Source organism: Pteropus alecto, unplaced genomic scaffold (genome assembly GCF_000325575.1).
Source record: "Pteropus alecto unplaced genomic scaffold, ASM32557v1 scaffold189, whole genome shotgun sequence".
Lineage (NCBI taxonomy): Eukaryota > Metazoa > Chordata > Mammalia > Chiroptera > Pteropodidae > Pteropus > Pteropus alecto.
In genome coordinates this window covers 3,898,367-3,914,601 of record NW_006442117.1, presented here as the reverse complement: position 1 = coordinate 3,914,601, position 16,235 = coordinate 3,898,367, and the positions used below count along the sequence as shown (strand labels likewise).

Here is a 16,235-nt window from a genome sequence, read left to right as displayed (position 1 = left end):
AACAAAACTAATTGACTTGAGAAATATTTTACTCCTCTTTAACTTAAGCCTAATAAAACTTTTCTTAACAAAAAACTTTTTTAAAAAAAACTTTTTTAACAAAAGCTTTGCACTAAAGAATAGAAAAAAAAATGTTTAACTTTATATAGTTTCATATAGTAATTCCAAACTTTGATGTAACCAAAAACAAACTTGGAAAATTAAAATACACATAACACATCTGGATCTTTTGTAAAGTAAGCTTTTAGTCTAATATCAAATTAAAATCACTAACATTTCTCTTCCATACATAATAGTATACTATTAAAATTTTAATTTAGAGTTAATGCACAAACAATTAAAGTCCTAAGCTGTGCTACGCTAAAATTTAAAAAACGACAAGGCTAATGAACATGCTCACATGGTAACGGACCGCTCATTCTCTGTTGAATGGCATGTGGTCATTTTTTTAGTCTCGTCACTTATCCAGACCTGAGTGGTGATGAACCATAGCAGTGACTCATAGATCAGTAATGGCAAAAGAACATTTTCAGTTTCATTCCTGGAAATAGCATAGTTTATTAAACCTTACGCTGAAGTCATTATAGCACACATAAAAGGAAACAAAAGTTGTCCATTTGTCCCACTACTGAATTCTAAAATTTTAAGAATTGGCTGAGAATGGTGGTAATTCAAAAATCAGTCATAGCAACTCATAGCATGGAAAATCATTTAAATTACCAAATGAATTTTCAAAGAACAACGTCGGCATTGGGGGACAGATTAAGAATTTCCATTTTCAGAAGAAAATGATCAGCTTTTTGCAAAATTACAATCTACTAAAGCTGTGTCACCATAATTTCATTAGTGAAAATATGAGTGCCATGAAATTTTACTTGCCATGAATTAGCTTAGAATGTAGTCACATGGTTACAGGCTTTTGAAAATGAAATAAAGATTAATGACAAATAGCATACATAAAGCAATTAAAATAGTAACGATAACAACTGAAGATTTAAAAAAATACACAAAGAAAGTAACTGTTTTAAACCAACGACATAGCATGAGGTTCAACGACACAGATTAACCTGAGGCTGGATTTTTTTAAAGTTCTTTAAGACCTCACCAGTCTGCTGGATAAAGCACCAAGTCACACTTAAGGAAACCACAGGTAAAAGGCATTGGCTTATCTCAGCGAAAAGAAAATCCCCAGTACCTGTGAAAGAAATCATTCCTACAGTAGCTAAGTTTAATAAAATAGCACATAAATAAGTACATAAATTAAGTACTTGCCCCTTCTGACTTCTCCATCGTGTTTGCCAGCATCTCCTGCAGGGCCCGGACGGAGAGAGACTGTTCCAGCACAAAGGTGCAGATGGAGAGGTCTGGGGGGACATTCTGTGCAGAAAGAGAGAAAGCAGCCATCATCACCATCATCATCATCATCATCGTTATCACCATCACCACCACCACCATGATCTTCATCACCATCACCATTGTCACCATCACCATCATCATTAGCATAATCAGCACTGTCAAGCAACCAGACCCAATTTACCTTATTATACTTCAGTTTCTTTCACAGAAAAAGAGTACTTATCAATTCTCTAATATGAGTTCCCAAATCATTGAAATACATTATCTATACCGCTCACACTGAATCTATTTTTAAATTTATGAAAAACAACAGATACCATTTATTGAGTGCTACGGTGATAGGAATTGCACTCAGAGACTTATCAATAACTCCTGCGGTCATCCATAGTAAGGATTATCATCATCATTGTGCAGATAAGAAAACAGAGAGGTTAGATTACTTTTTCCAAAGTCACAGTTACTGAATTTTTAAGCCAGGATTAAAATGCCAGATTTCTCTGACTCTCATGCATTCATTTCTACCCTACCAAACAGTCTGCTGATAAAGGACAGAAAAATACTTGCCTCAAATTAATATTGAGGTTAAGCAAATACAAAAGTGAATTGGTATAACACACTCATTTGCACAGGCTTCTCCTTACTCAGGAAGACAACAGTTACTGTGTTTACTCAGGCTGGAAATGTTTGCCCTCTGGCCTCTGTTCTGGTGTGTACATTGATTTTTTCATTCATTCTTTTCCCCTTCTTTTTCCTTTCCTTAAACCTCCACTCCAGTCAATAACTCCACAATTCTGAAAATCCCAGAAGGTTCATTACCAAGAGGATGAAGGAAAAAGGCTGAGAGAGCTGCCTGGCAAGTTAGACAGAACTATCCCTGCGGGGAACAAATACATCGCGGCTCACGTCTGCTTTGGCTTTGGATTAGGAGGGTCCAGCAGGCACCCAGCCGGGTATGGAGACGCTCAAAGGAGGATTCTCATAATAGAAGAACATTATAAATATGTTAAACACAACATATGAGCAAGAGTGTGTCTTTACAAAAAGAATACTGGGCGAATAAAGTTGATAACCTCATGCACTGCTGCAGAATGTCGATTTAAAATGTTTGAGTATTTAGTAAATTGAAACACTATCATTAGAATGATTCTCGTTAGGACAGCACGATGCTTCGCTGTTCCGAGGAAAGGTTAAGAACCGCGGTTCCAGGATTTAAGTTAAAAAGTTCATGGATGAAAGAAGCGTAGGATCAGGCCGCCCAGCTGACTCAGCCCCACACGCCTTCCTGGCACCTGTGCTTTGTTTTGCCTTGTTGTTACTGAGCCTTCCTTCTCCGGATGCCTCCGGCCAGTCCCCTCCAGCCAGTCCCCGTGGGCTTCTGCGTTCACAGCCTTTCCATTCTGCCCCGAGCCTCTGTGCCAGGACGCAAGGGAGCCTCTCAAGTCTGGGCGCAGCCAGTGCGCGCGCACCGCGCACCCCCAGCCAGCGATGGGCATCCTCGGATGAAGGCGCGAGCTGGGAAAGGGGCGCCCTCCCACCGTGACACCGAGGAATTAACTCTCTCAAATTTGATCCGCTCAGTACTAATTTTCTCAGACCAAGACAAATACTACCGGAAAAAAACAAACTGCTAATGGGAGTGTTTATTTCATTCATATCCGTTTAAATGGTGAGGGTTTGGAAGACACACTCTGACAAATAGTGCTGCAGAGGACTTTGTTACTAATGGGTGTTCTAGTGAACCAATTCTCAAAAAAAAAAACAAACAAAAAAACTCTGATTTGTAGAATTTGCCCATTTCTAGGGTGTAAATACTCCAATGATTGCTAATTACACGGTGTCAGAGCTGACAAATGGGCTCGCAAAGTTCCTGAAGGGCTCACAGGTGGCTCCCAGGAGTACTGAGAGCCGAGTCCCGCACACCCCGTGTCAGATTTCAGGCCCAGGCTCGTGAATTCCCTGAGAATCAGTACATACATGACAGCAGCAAAGAGCTTGGGCTCGCCAAGCAAGTATCCTGGCCTCGCCACTCATTAGCTGTTAATGTTTCTAATTTTTTATTTCTTTCCCCCAAAAATGGGCTAATAATTATACCATCCTCATAAGGTTTATGAAGATAAAGAAGGTAATATGAGAACTTATCACAGTGTCCAGAACACAAGAACTCAACATCTATGAGCCATTGTCCTTAATTAGTTTTGCATCTTGTCACTTCTCTCCATTTTGTGGTACTTATGAAGCACTAATTCCTCCAAATTGAGTCTTAAGCGGATTCTATTTTGGAGAAAACACAAACCAATAATTATATACCTGTTCATAATATCCCAAATCTAGTATTTTCCGAAAAAAGGCACTTTCTAGAGACATTTAAAAGTTAACATACTGGGTATATTTATATTATTTCATACTTCACCTTGGTCAAACTATAAAGTATGGACCTCTGTAATATCTTACATTTATATTAAAGATCCTTGAAAATCACATGGATTTGAGATGAATAAATCCTGCCAAGCTAATTCCATTTGCCACAGAGCGACATGCCTGTTACAGGTATTTTTCCAGGTAGGGGAATTAGCAGGAATAAAGAAACAATCCGAAAAGGCAATTCTGTCTCAACAAACATTTTCAAAGCATTTTCTTCTGACCCATCTTTATCCCTGTCTCTCTTTGCACCCCATCCCCCTCAAAACACACATAAATGTAAGAGAAAAGCTGAAGCAGTCAAAAAATGCTGTTTACCCCTCCAGGAAAACTTGAAACAGTACAAATCAGAGCATCATAGTATTATCTGTTTGTTTTGCTCTAAAGAAAAATGGTCCGGTTATTTTAGGCAACAGACTCATTACCATAACTTGTTACCTTTTAAAGTAACCTACTGAAAGTATTCCTTAATTTAGACGTATAATTTTTCAAGTAGCCTTGACATTTTTATAGCTATAACACATCATAGCATTTAGGTTAAGCCTTTGTTCCCGCCTCTCCAAAACAAAATCGAGTCAGTGGGAAATAGTCTCATTCATTAATCAAAGACCAACTAAATGCTCCCAAAATGGAAACCAAAATGAGCCTTAACACCAAGCACATCAGATAAAGTACAACATTCTGTAAACTTCTGTGATGCGAGCTCTGATCTGAAAACATTTGCAAGTTATCGACTTTTCCTTAGCTTTTTTTTTTTTTTACTCAAGTCTCATTACTAAGAAACAATCTTTAGAACTTCATTTGAAATAATTTTGCTCACCCTTACAGGGAGTGTGTTCCCAAATCATAAGAAAAGCCCTTCTGTGGCATGCTTCCGCTCCAGGTGCTTCAAAGCAGACACATCGGAACATAAAACCGAGAGCTCCGGCTCAGCGTGTGCACGTGTGTACCTGCCTCTTACACGTTACACACGATATTTGTTTTTCACACAGAGTTAAATCAGAGAAAACACTTAAGTGTGTCTAAATGTCTAGCTAGGCTGCCCAGAACAAGACACAAAGCAGGCAGGCAGGAGGTTAATACTGCTTTTTACGTGGAGAAAATACCGATTTTATTAGGATATGTGTCCTTTGGCAAAGGTGACAAACCTTAAGCTGTGTGGCTTTTCTTCTTTTAAAAATACAAGCCGGTCACCATTCTCCTTTGCCTGACAAATGTGAATTAATATGGGGGGCGGGGGTGGGGTAGGAATTCTCAAGAAAAACCACAGCGCGGCATCCGGCTTTGTTGGCGCTGCCAGTCTCACGTGAAATCAGTTAGATTTCCGACTGAGGGGTCCATCCCGCCACTTGGCCTCACAGATGTACCTGCCCAAGTCACTTAAAACCTCCTGAAACATGTCATGACGGTAACTGACCTGCACCCATAACTTGGGGCTCTGTAAGCAACAGACCACCCCTCTGTGGTCACTGTCTGAAACTGCACCCCAGCAAACTCCTCCGCGTCCTGATGCCTTTGTTCACAGTTTTTCTCACTCTGCCTGACATAACCGCCTCCAGGTCTCCACCTGTGCAAACTACTTTGCATTTTTAAGTCATACATCAATAAAATCGCATATAAAGATATTTTCCTTGTTGAAAATTCAAACAATACTGAAATGTTGAAAAGTCTCTCTTTCCAAATTTAATCACAATTGACCCCTAAGAGCACGGGGCAGGGGGTTTAAAAATCTGTGTATAACATCTGACTCCCCAAAACTTAACTACTAATAGCCTCCTGCTGACCAGAAGCCGTACGATAACATAAACAGTCAATTAACACATATTTTGTATGCTATATGTATCATATACAGCATTCTTACAATAAAGCTAGAGAAAATGTTATTTAAAAATTATAAGAGGAAATACATTTACAGTACTATACTGTATTTATTGATACTGCAAGCTTACATTGTTTACGAGATTAAAAAAACCTGTGTATAAGTGGACCCATGTTGTTCAAGGGTCAAGTGTACGCTTACTCTCCCTCCTGCTCCCTCTCAGGTGTAACCACATGGGATTTTGATGAGCTTCTGGACACGCCTCTTTCCAGGCCTTTTTCTATGCATTTACACACGTATGTACACTCATACGGAAGTATATAGATCGGCTTTTTCCATTCATGGGCTCACTTTGTACAAATTACATTTTCAATTTACTAATATATATTGGAGGTCACTGTCTGTTGATAGATATCTTTCTCATTCTCCAGGGCTGCCAGAGAATCTAGATATACCACATTCCTCCCGAAAACTGGTCCAGGTTTCCTGCCATGCGACAGCATTATTCAGCTTGGACCCACCCCTCCCACATTACCACCACCAGCCTAAGGTGGCGACTTACAAAAGCAAGTGCTCGAAGCTTGATGAGTTGACCTAAGACTGTGATTTAATCTATTTCTGGAAAATGAAGCAAATGTGCACATAGGGACACAAGAAGTTAGAGCACTGATGACATTTCTTTGTAGAAAGAAAACCTAATTTCTCTTTTTATGTTCCTTTTTTTCAATCACCATTGACATACAATATTGTTAGTTTCAGGTGTATAACAGTGATCAGACATTTATATACCTTATGAAGTGATCACCCCGATAAGTCTAGTACCCATCCGACACCAAATACAGTCATGACAATGTTATTGACTATATTCCCTATGCCATATGTTACCTCCCTGGGACTCTTATAACTAGTAATTTATGCTTCTTCATCTTTTCATCTTTTTGACCCAACCTCCCTCCCATCGGGCAGCCATCCGTTTGGTCTCTGTATCTATGAGGTTTTTGTTTTGTTTCGTTGCAATTTTTATTAAATTTATTGCCGTGACATTGGTTAATAAAATTATGTAGGTTTCAAGTGTACAGTTCGATAATGCATCATCTGTACATTGCACTGTGCGCTCACCACCCAGAGTCGCATCTCCTTCCGTCACCATGTATTTGACCCCCTTTACCCTCACCTACCTCCACTTCCTCCCCACTCCCATAACCACTAAACTGTCGTCTGTGTGAGTTTTGTTTGTCTTGTTCTTTTGTTGCTTTTAGCTTTAGATCTCACATACGACTGAAATTATATGGTTTTCAATGTTTTCTCTCTTTTTGCTTAGCATGATTTCAAAATCCATCCCTACTGTCGTAAATGATAGTATTTCACCTTGTCTTAGGGCCAAGTGATGTTTCATTGTGTATGCGTTCGTTAATTTATTTTTTTAGATTCCACAAATGAAGTCACATTGTATTTGTCTTTCTCTGTTCCACTCCTAGGTATTTATCTGAAGAAATCTAAAACAGTAATTTGAAAAGACACATGCGCCCCTATGTTCACTGTAGCATTATTTACAATAGCCGAGATATGGAAACAACTTAAGTGTCCATCAGACAACTGGATAAAGAAGAGGTGGTGCATACACACAAAAGAATATTAATACTCAGCCATAAAAAAAGCATGAAATCCTACCATTTGCAACAACACGTGTGGACATCGAGGGTATTATGCTAAGTGAGATAAGTCAGAGAAAGACAAATACATTGCTTTTCAATAGTGCTCCAAATAGCCTTTGGGGGAACGCAGCAATAGCTGAAAACATATTTTGAAAATTAACGAGGTATTAAATCTTGATAGTTTTACAGCATAAAGAAATGTGCAGGTCACTGTGCTAGAGGACAGGGACTTCGAGTTCATTACGTAACCGGCCAAGGGACCTCAGATGCACCAGACTGAGCCTCCCCATCTGATAAGCGGAAAGTACCTATCACTTCCAAGAATCATTCTGAGGTTCAAATAAGGAGCTCAGTGCATTATAAACTGGGAAAAGGCCAATAAAATATAATTTTATCAGACTAAGAAAAACCCTAAAGCAGACTGAAAGCTCAGAATTGCAGAGACGTAAGTTAAGAGAAAAGCTGCTTTTCTACCGAAAACTCTAAAGACAGTCTACTTTAGAATGAAGTAGACGGTCTGAAGTCGAGGCAAGTTTGTGTCTGCTCGGCCACCATCTGCGGCGTGACCTCCGACAAGTCACGACAACCAGTGAGGGCCAGCTTCTCCACAGACGATGGGGATGTCGAACCACAGCTTCTCCAAAAGACAAAGTGGTTGTTGTTTTAAGTTGCCAGCTGGAGACATAAGCCAAGCAAAATGTCACCTACCAAATGTGGAAATAATATTTTTAAAAATGTTTACATAGTCTCCCATTCCAGTAAAATTATGGTGTTATAGCCATGGACTTGCATGAAATAGTGGGAAAAGAAATGTCAAGCCAGAAATAAGAAAATTATTAGCTCAATTTTCCTCTTTATATTGTTTAAAACTCCAGTCACAATGTTTCGCCATGTCCCCAGCCTGGAAATGTGGGTACCAGCACACCGTCACACTTTTCCATGGGAATGCATTGTTCTGGGTAGTTTTTCTTGTCATATTTTTTTTCTCTTCATCCCACTTTGCACCAAACGTTAACATGATACTGCCTTAAAGAAGGAAATATTTATCAATTAATTCTTTCAGATCAGCTTTTTCAAAGACTAATTATATTCATAACAGATAAAATGAACAAACCTGAGTTTCCCAGCTGTAAGGCCTTTGAGTCTCTTCAGAGAAACTCGAGTCATTCCACTCGGCTTTCTTGACAACACAGGTCCAGGTTGGGGAAGACATATTAGCAGATGTAAGTGACTGGTAATTAGCAGTACATTGCCACTACAAATGGCCACAGCTGTGCCAATGTGGCAGTTAATTATGATAATCTCTAATGAATTAGCAGAGTTTCATGTGATTCATTCTGTGTTCATTCTGCTACTTGGCAGACATCTTTTGTAGCATAATGTCTCTTAAACATTATATTAAGTAGATATGTAATCTATCTTATTTTCCACAATTATTTTAACATTCTCGGATGACTCAAATGTGTCAGTGCAAATCTGGGAGTACACTAGTTTGTCACTCCAGCCTGTATCACCACTGTCACTCCAAAACCACGACAGGACTATTGTCTCAGGTCAAATCCGTTCACACGCATCTTGAGCGGGAGGCGCTGTTGGTGAGAACACAATGACATTGTGTTTTGAAAGCAAAACACTCGAAGGGAAACCAGAGGAGAGGTCTCTGCTATAAATTAAACTTCAAGATAATGTGCAGGTATCGTAAAAGGCACATACGCTACTAATGGTTTATCGGCTATATCTTCCTGCTTCTAAACATTGCTAAGCCAAACCCATGAATCAATCACAATCTCAACAAAACTGTAACCAACCAACTCTCTAGACTCTAAGTAATGAATGGCCCACTTAAGAACTTTTCACTCCAAGCATATAATGTCTAGTCATATGAGTATATTGCAACGCTGTTCTGCGACACTGGGCTCCAGGTCGAGAAATCTACTGCTCAAAAGCTATAAGTCTCACCACTAAATTCAGAGTTTAGAGCATTTGAGTAAATATATAAGAAAACGGATAACTAAAAACCCAAAAAAACAATAAATAGCAGAAATACTGGAACCGCTGCTGTAGTTCAGGAAGCCACCAATTACTTTGGAGCAAAGTTTTACTCGAAAGAAATTTTTTTTGAGAGTTAGCAAAATACCTATGTTCATTACGTATGAGGTAAGCTACTGGTATTGTCCTGACAGCAAGTATGCGAAGATTCTAAAGCAAAAATAATGCGCGGTCCAAGCACTTGTCGAATACCAGAACGAGTGGCATCTTGGCCTCGTTCCCTGCAAGATCCCAGTGAACCACAGATAAGGATCGAACTCGGTTAGGTCCTGCAGTGCAGGCTTCTGGTGATCCAGCGATGTCTCCAGGGATTCTTGTGAAAAGAAGATTTAGGTAGAATCTATTCATACATTGATTGCCTGAAAGTATCTGGGACAAAAATAATTTTTACCGTAATCAGGTCAACCTAATCATCTGCCATATGAACTTTGCTAAAATAGCCACAGTCCCTTGTCTGGTAATTCATGTAAAGAATGGGGAACATTTCACACAAACTTGCGGATGAGGGCGACCAACAGATTCTGACTTACCTAGAGCTCCACAGAAAGCCAAAAGAAGAAAAAAGTGAAAACGAGAATTATGGCTTCCAAATCAAGTTACGTGGGCAGTAAGATGATGTCTTTAAATTCAAGTGACTATGCAGTCCAGTGCAGATTGATTCCGGGGTAACCATACAAATGCCAACCTTCTCTCTGCAGGTGTCTCATTCTGTGAAAATGTGCTGGATAATTTTATCTAAATTAATTTAAAATGGCAAGAGATAAATTAACTACTCAGTATCAGTCTGAAGAAATCATTGGAATCGACTCAGTAACATCACGTGGAACTTCAAAATCGGAACTCCAAGTGGACTCAGACTGAGACATTCAATACTTTGGAGTTCTCACTAAGAACATTACTAACATGGAATTTCTACACAGTGTCAAGAACAGAAAAAATAACCATATAGACACAATTATGTAAATAACAACTTTACCACTTTTTAAGTGTCCTCCATGCATTAGGTCTCAAATCTCATAACAACTCTACAAGTAATATTATCTCCACTTTAGAAATGAGTAAACAACAAGTCAGAAAATTAAATGACTTGGTCTAAACCAGAAACTATTAAGAGGCATATCTGCTTAGCCTAAAACCCTCCTACTGCCTCCCTCAACCAAAAGCAGTCTGGTTCTCAGCTGCTGTTTTTTGTTTGTTTGTCTGGGTGGTTGATTTTCTTCTCCATTTGTGGTAATATTTATGATTGACAAATTATACCTAAATGTGACAGTGTGTATGCTCTAAAACTGCTCACACAAAATCAGTGTCATGAATACCCCAAACTCCATGACTTTGGCTCGAGGGACATTTTGAAGCTCATATCCTGGTATGAGTCCCTCTAGGAATGTACTAGCAGGAGCGAAAGTGGAATAAGACATAAGGTAATCATGTTTCTCGACAGATGCTTTGTGGGTGGACCTGGATATAGGGATCTTTCTCCTGCTGTCTGCAGATAAGAATCTCAACTTGAATGGGAGGCACAATATTTGCTGGTTGAAGAATCTCGATGAGAGAGTTAGTGGAATTAGAAAACTAAGGGTAGGCGCTTGAGTTTATAAGGCCCAGAAACGTTACATAGAATTGAAACTGAGGCTGTATTTGTGAGAATTAACCCTGACATAATGTTAGGAGATCTGAACATATTCCAGAGTCCTATTAATCCATATAAGCTATAAACCTGCAGCTGAAGCTAACGGAATACAAATACAGTGTGGGTAACCAAAGACTCCATCTCACCAAACATGTAAATCGGCTTATCAGGGGGCTATAAGTAACACAAAGAAATCGAAGGATATTTTGGAAAGATAACTCTAGCAGCTGGGTACATGATGAGTGAGAGCCACAGTGGGAAACTTTCTATATTCAGGAATCAATAAAGGAAAGATAAAAAGGACTTGAAGCTACATTTTTTTAAAGAAATTATGGAGACTTTCCCTTATGGCCAAGTGAGGAAGTTGGCAAATCCCCTCTTTAAAAAGCAAACTGGATAAATTAACAAAAAGAACCTTTCGGAGCCGTAGGACTTAATCAAAGGCATAAAAAAAAAAAAAAAAAAAAGACAAATTTTTATGCTTGAAAACTGCCGAACTTCGGGTGAGAGCAGTGAGGGTCGGTGACATTGCTTCCCAAGGCTGCTCCATCTCCCCGCAGCTCCCTGGTGTAAAGGTTCCACCACGGTGTGGAGTTGGGTAGACTGTGAGGACAATTAGTTGTGCCTCAGGGAAGGAGGCTTACGTGATTTGGAGCAGATGCCATGTACACTACACTGTCTGTAAAAGTGACACTTTCCAGGGGGGCCCAACAGCTCTGCTAGCGTGACTGAAGTTCCGAGCATGCAGAGGACGCCCAAGCTATTCACACGCTCCTGGCTAACCTTGAAATCGCATGTCATAAGAGAGACACAAAGGACACAGCAGAAAGTAAATCTGGGAAGGTTTCGAATGCCCTGAGCTCTGCATGCACTTCTCTACCCACTCATGGGTCCATCACAGAGAAGAGAAGCCCTGTTGCTCAAAGTGTCTGAGCACAACCTCTGTACAATCGGTGCCTTAATGTAAATGATGAAGAGACAGGGCAACGTCTAAGAAGCTGGGCAAAAATAAAAACAAGAATGAAAAAACATAAGAATAAGTGGGAGCAGTAACACCAGTGGCAACGTATCACAGGGGAGATGTATTTCACAAATTTCGCCCAAGCAAGTTACTAATCAAAGAAAAACAACAAAGAAAAACTAATCAAAGAAAAACTAATCAAAGCAACAACAACCTTCACTGGGGAAATATCAGAAATCAGAGTTCCTACAATGTATTATCTAAAAAGTCTAGTTTTAACAAAAATTATGATACGGACATAAAAAAAAAAATAGTGAAGAGAAATTGTCCCTAGTACACCCAGAAGTTAGCAGACAAAGGCTTCGAAGCAGCCCTCGAATACATTATGTTTAAAGAACTGAAGACTTCAGGTCAAGATGGCAGAGTACGTAAATGCTGTGATCCCTCTTCTCATGACCACGTCAAAATTACAACTAAACTACAGAACCACCATCACTGAGAACCACCTGAAGTCTAGCTGAACAAAAATCCAACAACTGGCACACAGCAGAAGCCACATCAAGACTAGGAGGAGGCAGAGACACGAGATGGCCTGGTCCCACACCACATTGGGTGGTTGAGAATCGAGAGGGATATCCTGGCCGCGGAGGTCCCCCTTGAGGAGTAGGAGTCCCAGCCTCGCACGGGGCTCCCCAGCCCAAGGCTCCAGTGCTGAGAAGAGAAGTCCCCACAACGTCTGGCTGTGATAACCAGTGGGGATGGTGGCTGAGCGAGACGCAGGGCAGCCGGAATGCCAGGCGTTCTCTTAAAGGAACCGCACATGGACTCATTTGCTGATGAACTCACTTGCTGTGAGTTCCAGTGCTGGGGCAACAACTTGAAAGGTACCAGGGACACATGGAGAGGAACTAAACTGACTGGATTCAGGACGAGAGCTGGAGAGGCAGCTTCCTCCCAGACAGAAATACTCAGAATCTACTGTTCCTTAGTTGCGCCCTCCCCCAACCCAATGTGAGGATGCAGGCAGGTACTATATGAGGCCCCACCAACCTGGATAACACAGATTGCTCTGCCCTGGTGATTCCCTGAGACCCTATCCCAACCAACTTGCGGGCCCACCCAAGCCGCTTCCAGTGGCTTTTTCATACAAATGGCCTATCTTGGCTCAAGCTGACGACTTTCCTAAAATCCCTCGAAGTTTCACAAAACCTAAACAAGCAGCATCTGGCCTCAGCATGCCCTGTCCCTCCTGCTGAGCAGCCCCAAGCCCACACTAGTGGCAGACGTCCTCGATTCATGGCTTGGCCACTTGAGACACATCCAAGCCCAGCATGGATAGCAGCCATCTGTGAATTGCTTGGTGGCTCGTACCAAGTGGCCCCAGGCAAGTCACAGGCTATGGCTGAACCTAGTCTGCAGTGGGGCCCTCCCAGGAGGCGTAGCCCAGTAGCTGGCTTCAGACTGAGCACCACCTGGGGCCAAGCCGAGGATGACAGACCCAGAGAATAGACTTGGCAAGCACCACAACCCTGCTAAGATGAACCCTGCTCCACAGGATCAGGCCCTGCACAACAGCAGCTCCACTGTAGTCACTGCCAGTGCTCACAACTAACCAGCCGGAGAGTCGGTCACTCCCACTGACATGTAACCAGCAACCAAAACTCAACTACAACAGAAGGGCACACACAAGGGACACACCTGCAGCACCTGGCTCAGGTGACCAGAGAGACTGCACCACTGGGCCCCACAGAACACCTACTACATAAGGCCACTCAAATAAGACTGGGAGACACAGCAGCTCCACCTAATGCACAGAAACAAACACAGGGAGGCAGCCAAAACAGGGAGACAAAGAAACATGTACCAAATGAAAGAACATTAGAAAGCTCCAGAAAAAGAAGTAAACAAAATGAAGGCAAGCCATCCGTCAGATGCAGAGTTCAAAACACTGGCTATAAGGATGTTCGATGATCTCAGTGAGAACTTTAAAGAGAAAGGAGACATAAAAATGGAGATAGAGGACATAAAAAAGCAGCAGCTATTGGTGAAGAATGCAATAACTGAAATGAAGAAAACGTTAGAGGGAATCCGCAGTAGATCAGATGAAGGGGAGGATCAAATCAGTGATTTGAAAGATAAAGCAGCAGAAACACCCAATCGGAATAGCAACAAGAAAAAAGAATCCAAAAAATAAGGATAGTTTAAGAGGCCTCTGAAACAACATCAAGCACAACAACATTCACATCGTAGTGGTGCCAGAAGGAGAAGAGAGAAAGCAAGGAATTGAAAACCTATTAGAAGAAATAATGACTGAAAACTTCCCTAACCTGGTGAGGGAAGTAGACATACAAGCCCAGGAAGCTCAGAAAGTCCCAAACAAGATGAACCCAAAGAGGCCCACACCAAGACACCGTATAATTAAAATGCCAAAGGTTAAAGACAAAGAGAGAATCTTGAAAGCATCAAGAGAAGCAGTTAGTTACCTACAAGGGAGCTCCTGTAAGACTGTCAGCCAATTTTTTAACAGAAACTTTGCAGGCCAGAAGGGATTGGCATGAAAAATTCAGTGATGAAAAGTAAGGACCTACAATCAAGGTTACTCTACCCAGCGAAGCTATCATTTAGAACAAAAGGACAGATGAAGAACTCACAAGACAAGAAAAAGCTAAAGGAATTCATCAACACCAAGCCAGTATTACAGAAAATGTCAGAGGGACTTGTTTAAGAAGAAGAAGAAAAGAAAAAGATCAAGCATATGAATAATAAAATGGCAATAACTATAACTGGAACAATTACTTTAGCTGTAAATGGATTAAATTCTCCAATCAAAACATAAGGGTGGCTGAATGGATAAGAAAATAAGACCCTTACACATGCTGCCTACAAGACGCTCATTTCAGTTCGAAAGACACATGCAGATTGAAAATAAAGAGATGGCAAAAAATGTTTCATGAAAATAGAAACAAGCAAACAAAAAGGCTGGGGTGGCAACAATTATACCAGACAAAATAGACTTTAAAACAAAGACTATAACAAGAGACGAAGACAGACCCAGTAATTCCACTTCTGGGTATTTATCCAAAGAAATCCAAAACACTACTTTAAAGGGACAAGTGAATTTATTACGTTCGTTGAGGCATTATTTACAATAGCCAAGAAATGGAGGCGACCTGAGTGTCCACCAGTGGATGAATGGATAAAGAACAGGTGGTTCGTAAATGCAACAGAAAACTACTCAGCCACAGAAAGAATGAAATTTTGCCATCTGCGACAACACAATGGACCTAGAGGGTATTGGGCTTAGTGGAGTCAGACAGAGAAAGGCAAATGCCACATCATTCCACTTACACGTAGAATCTAAAGAACAACATAAACAAACAAAACAAAAAACATTCTCAGTGATACAGAGAACATATTGATAGTCCCAGATGGAGGTGGTGGTGTGGGGTGGGTAAAAAGGGGAAGGGATTAAGAAGCAATAACAGTATTACAAAATGGTCATGAACATGTACAATACGGCATGAGGAATATACAGCGATATCAATAATATTGTAATAACTATTTATGGTGTCAGAGGAGTAAGTTATATAAATGTCTAATCGCTTTATTGTACACCTGACAGTAATATAATATTGCATGCCAACTGTAACTGAAAAATAATTATAAAAAAAAAAAACCTGCATTAAAAAAAGAACTAAAGGAAATCATGTCTAAATAAATAAAGGATAGTATAACAATGAAGCAACAAACAGAAATTCTCTACAAGGATATAAGAATTACACCTAGAGAACCACATGGAAATTCTGGATTTGAGTACAATAACTGAAATAATAAATACATCATGTGGGCTCAAGAGCAGATTTGAGATAAAAGGAGAAAGAATCAGTGAACTTAAAGATCAATCAACAGAAATTATTAAGTTGAAAGTACACAGATAAAAAACATGGAAAAAAATTAACAGAGCCTCAGAAACCTGTGGGACAATATCAAGTGCATCAATACGTATGTGACAAGAGCACCAGAATTATAGGCGAGAAAGAAAAGGCCAGAAAATACAGGTAAAGAAATAATGGTTCATAACTTCCGAATGTTCACGAAAAACATGAGTTGACACAGCCAAGAAGCACAGCAAAGCCCAAGTAAGATAAGCACAAAGAGGTCTCAAAATGTCACCCTAACCGTTTTACACAAAACAAGGAAATAATGAAGAGAAGAGGAACAAGAACAAAAAATAGGAGGCATATTAAACAAATAAAATGGCAAATGTAAATCCAGCCATTTTCTGCTTGTTTTAAAAAGGAAATGTCACACGCACACAAACACACAGGAATACTAATCTTAAAAAAG

General features: G+C 40.3%; 1 protein-coding gene across 1 annotated transcript in view; it reads right to left on the bottom strand.

The window, feature by feature from the left end:
• The window catches only part of RYR2 (ryanodine receptor 2), a 561,319-nt gene that overhangs the window by 339,334 nt on the left and 205,750 nt on the right, over positions 1 to 16,235 (bottom strand). Inside the window, 1 exon segment of the mRNA XM_025039067.1 lies at positions 1,273 to 1,377. Within this exon segment, the coding sequence (XP_024894835.1) occupies positions 1,273 to 1,377 (105 nt within the window).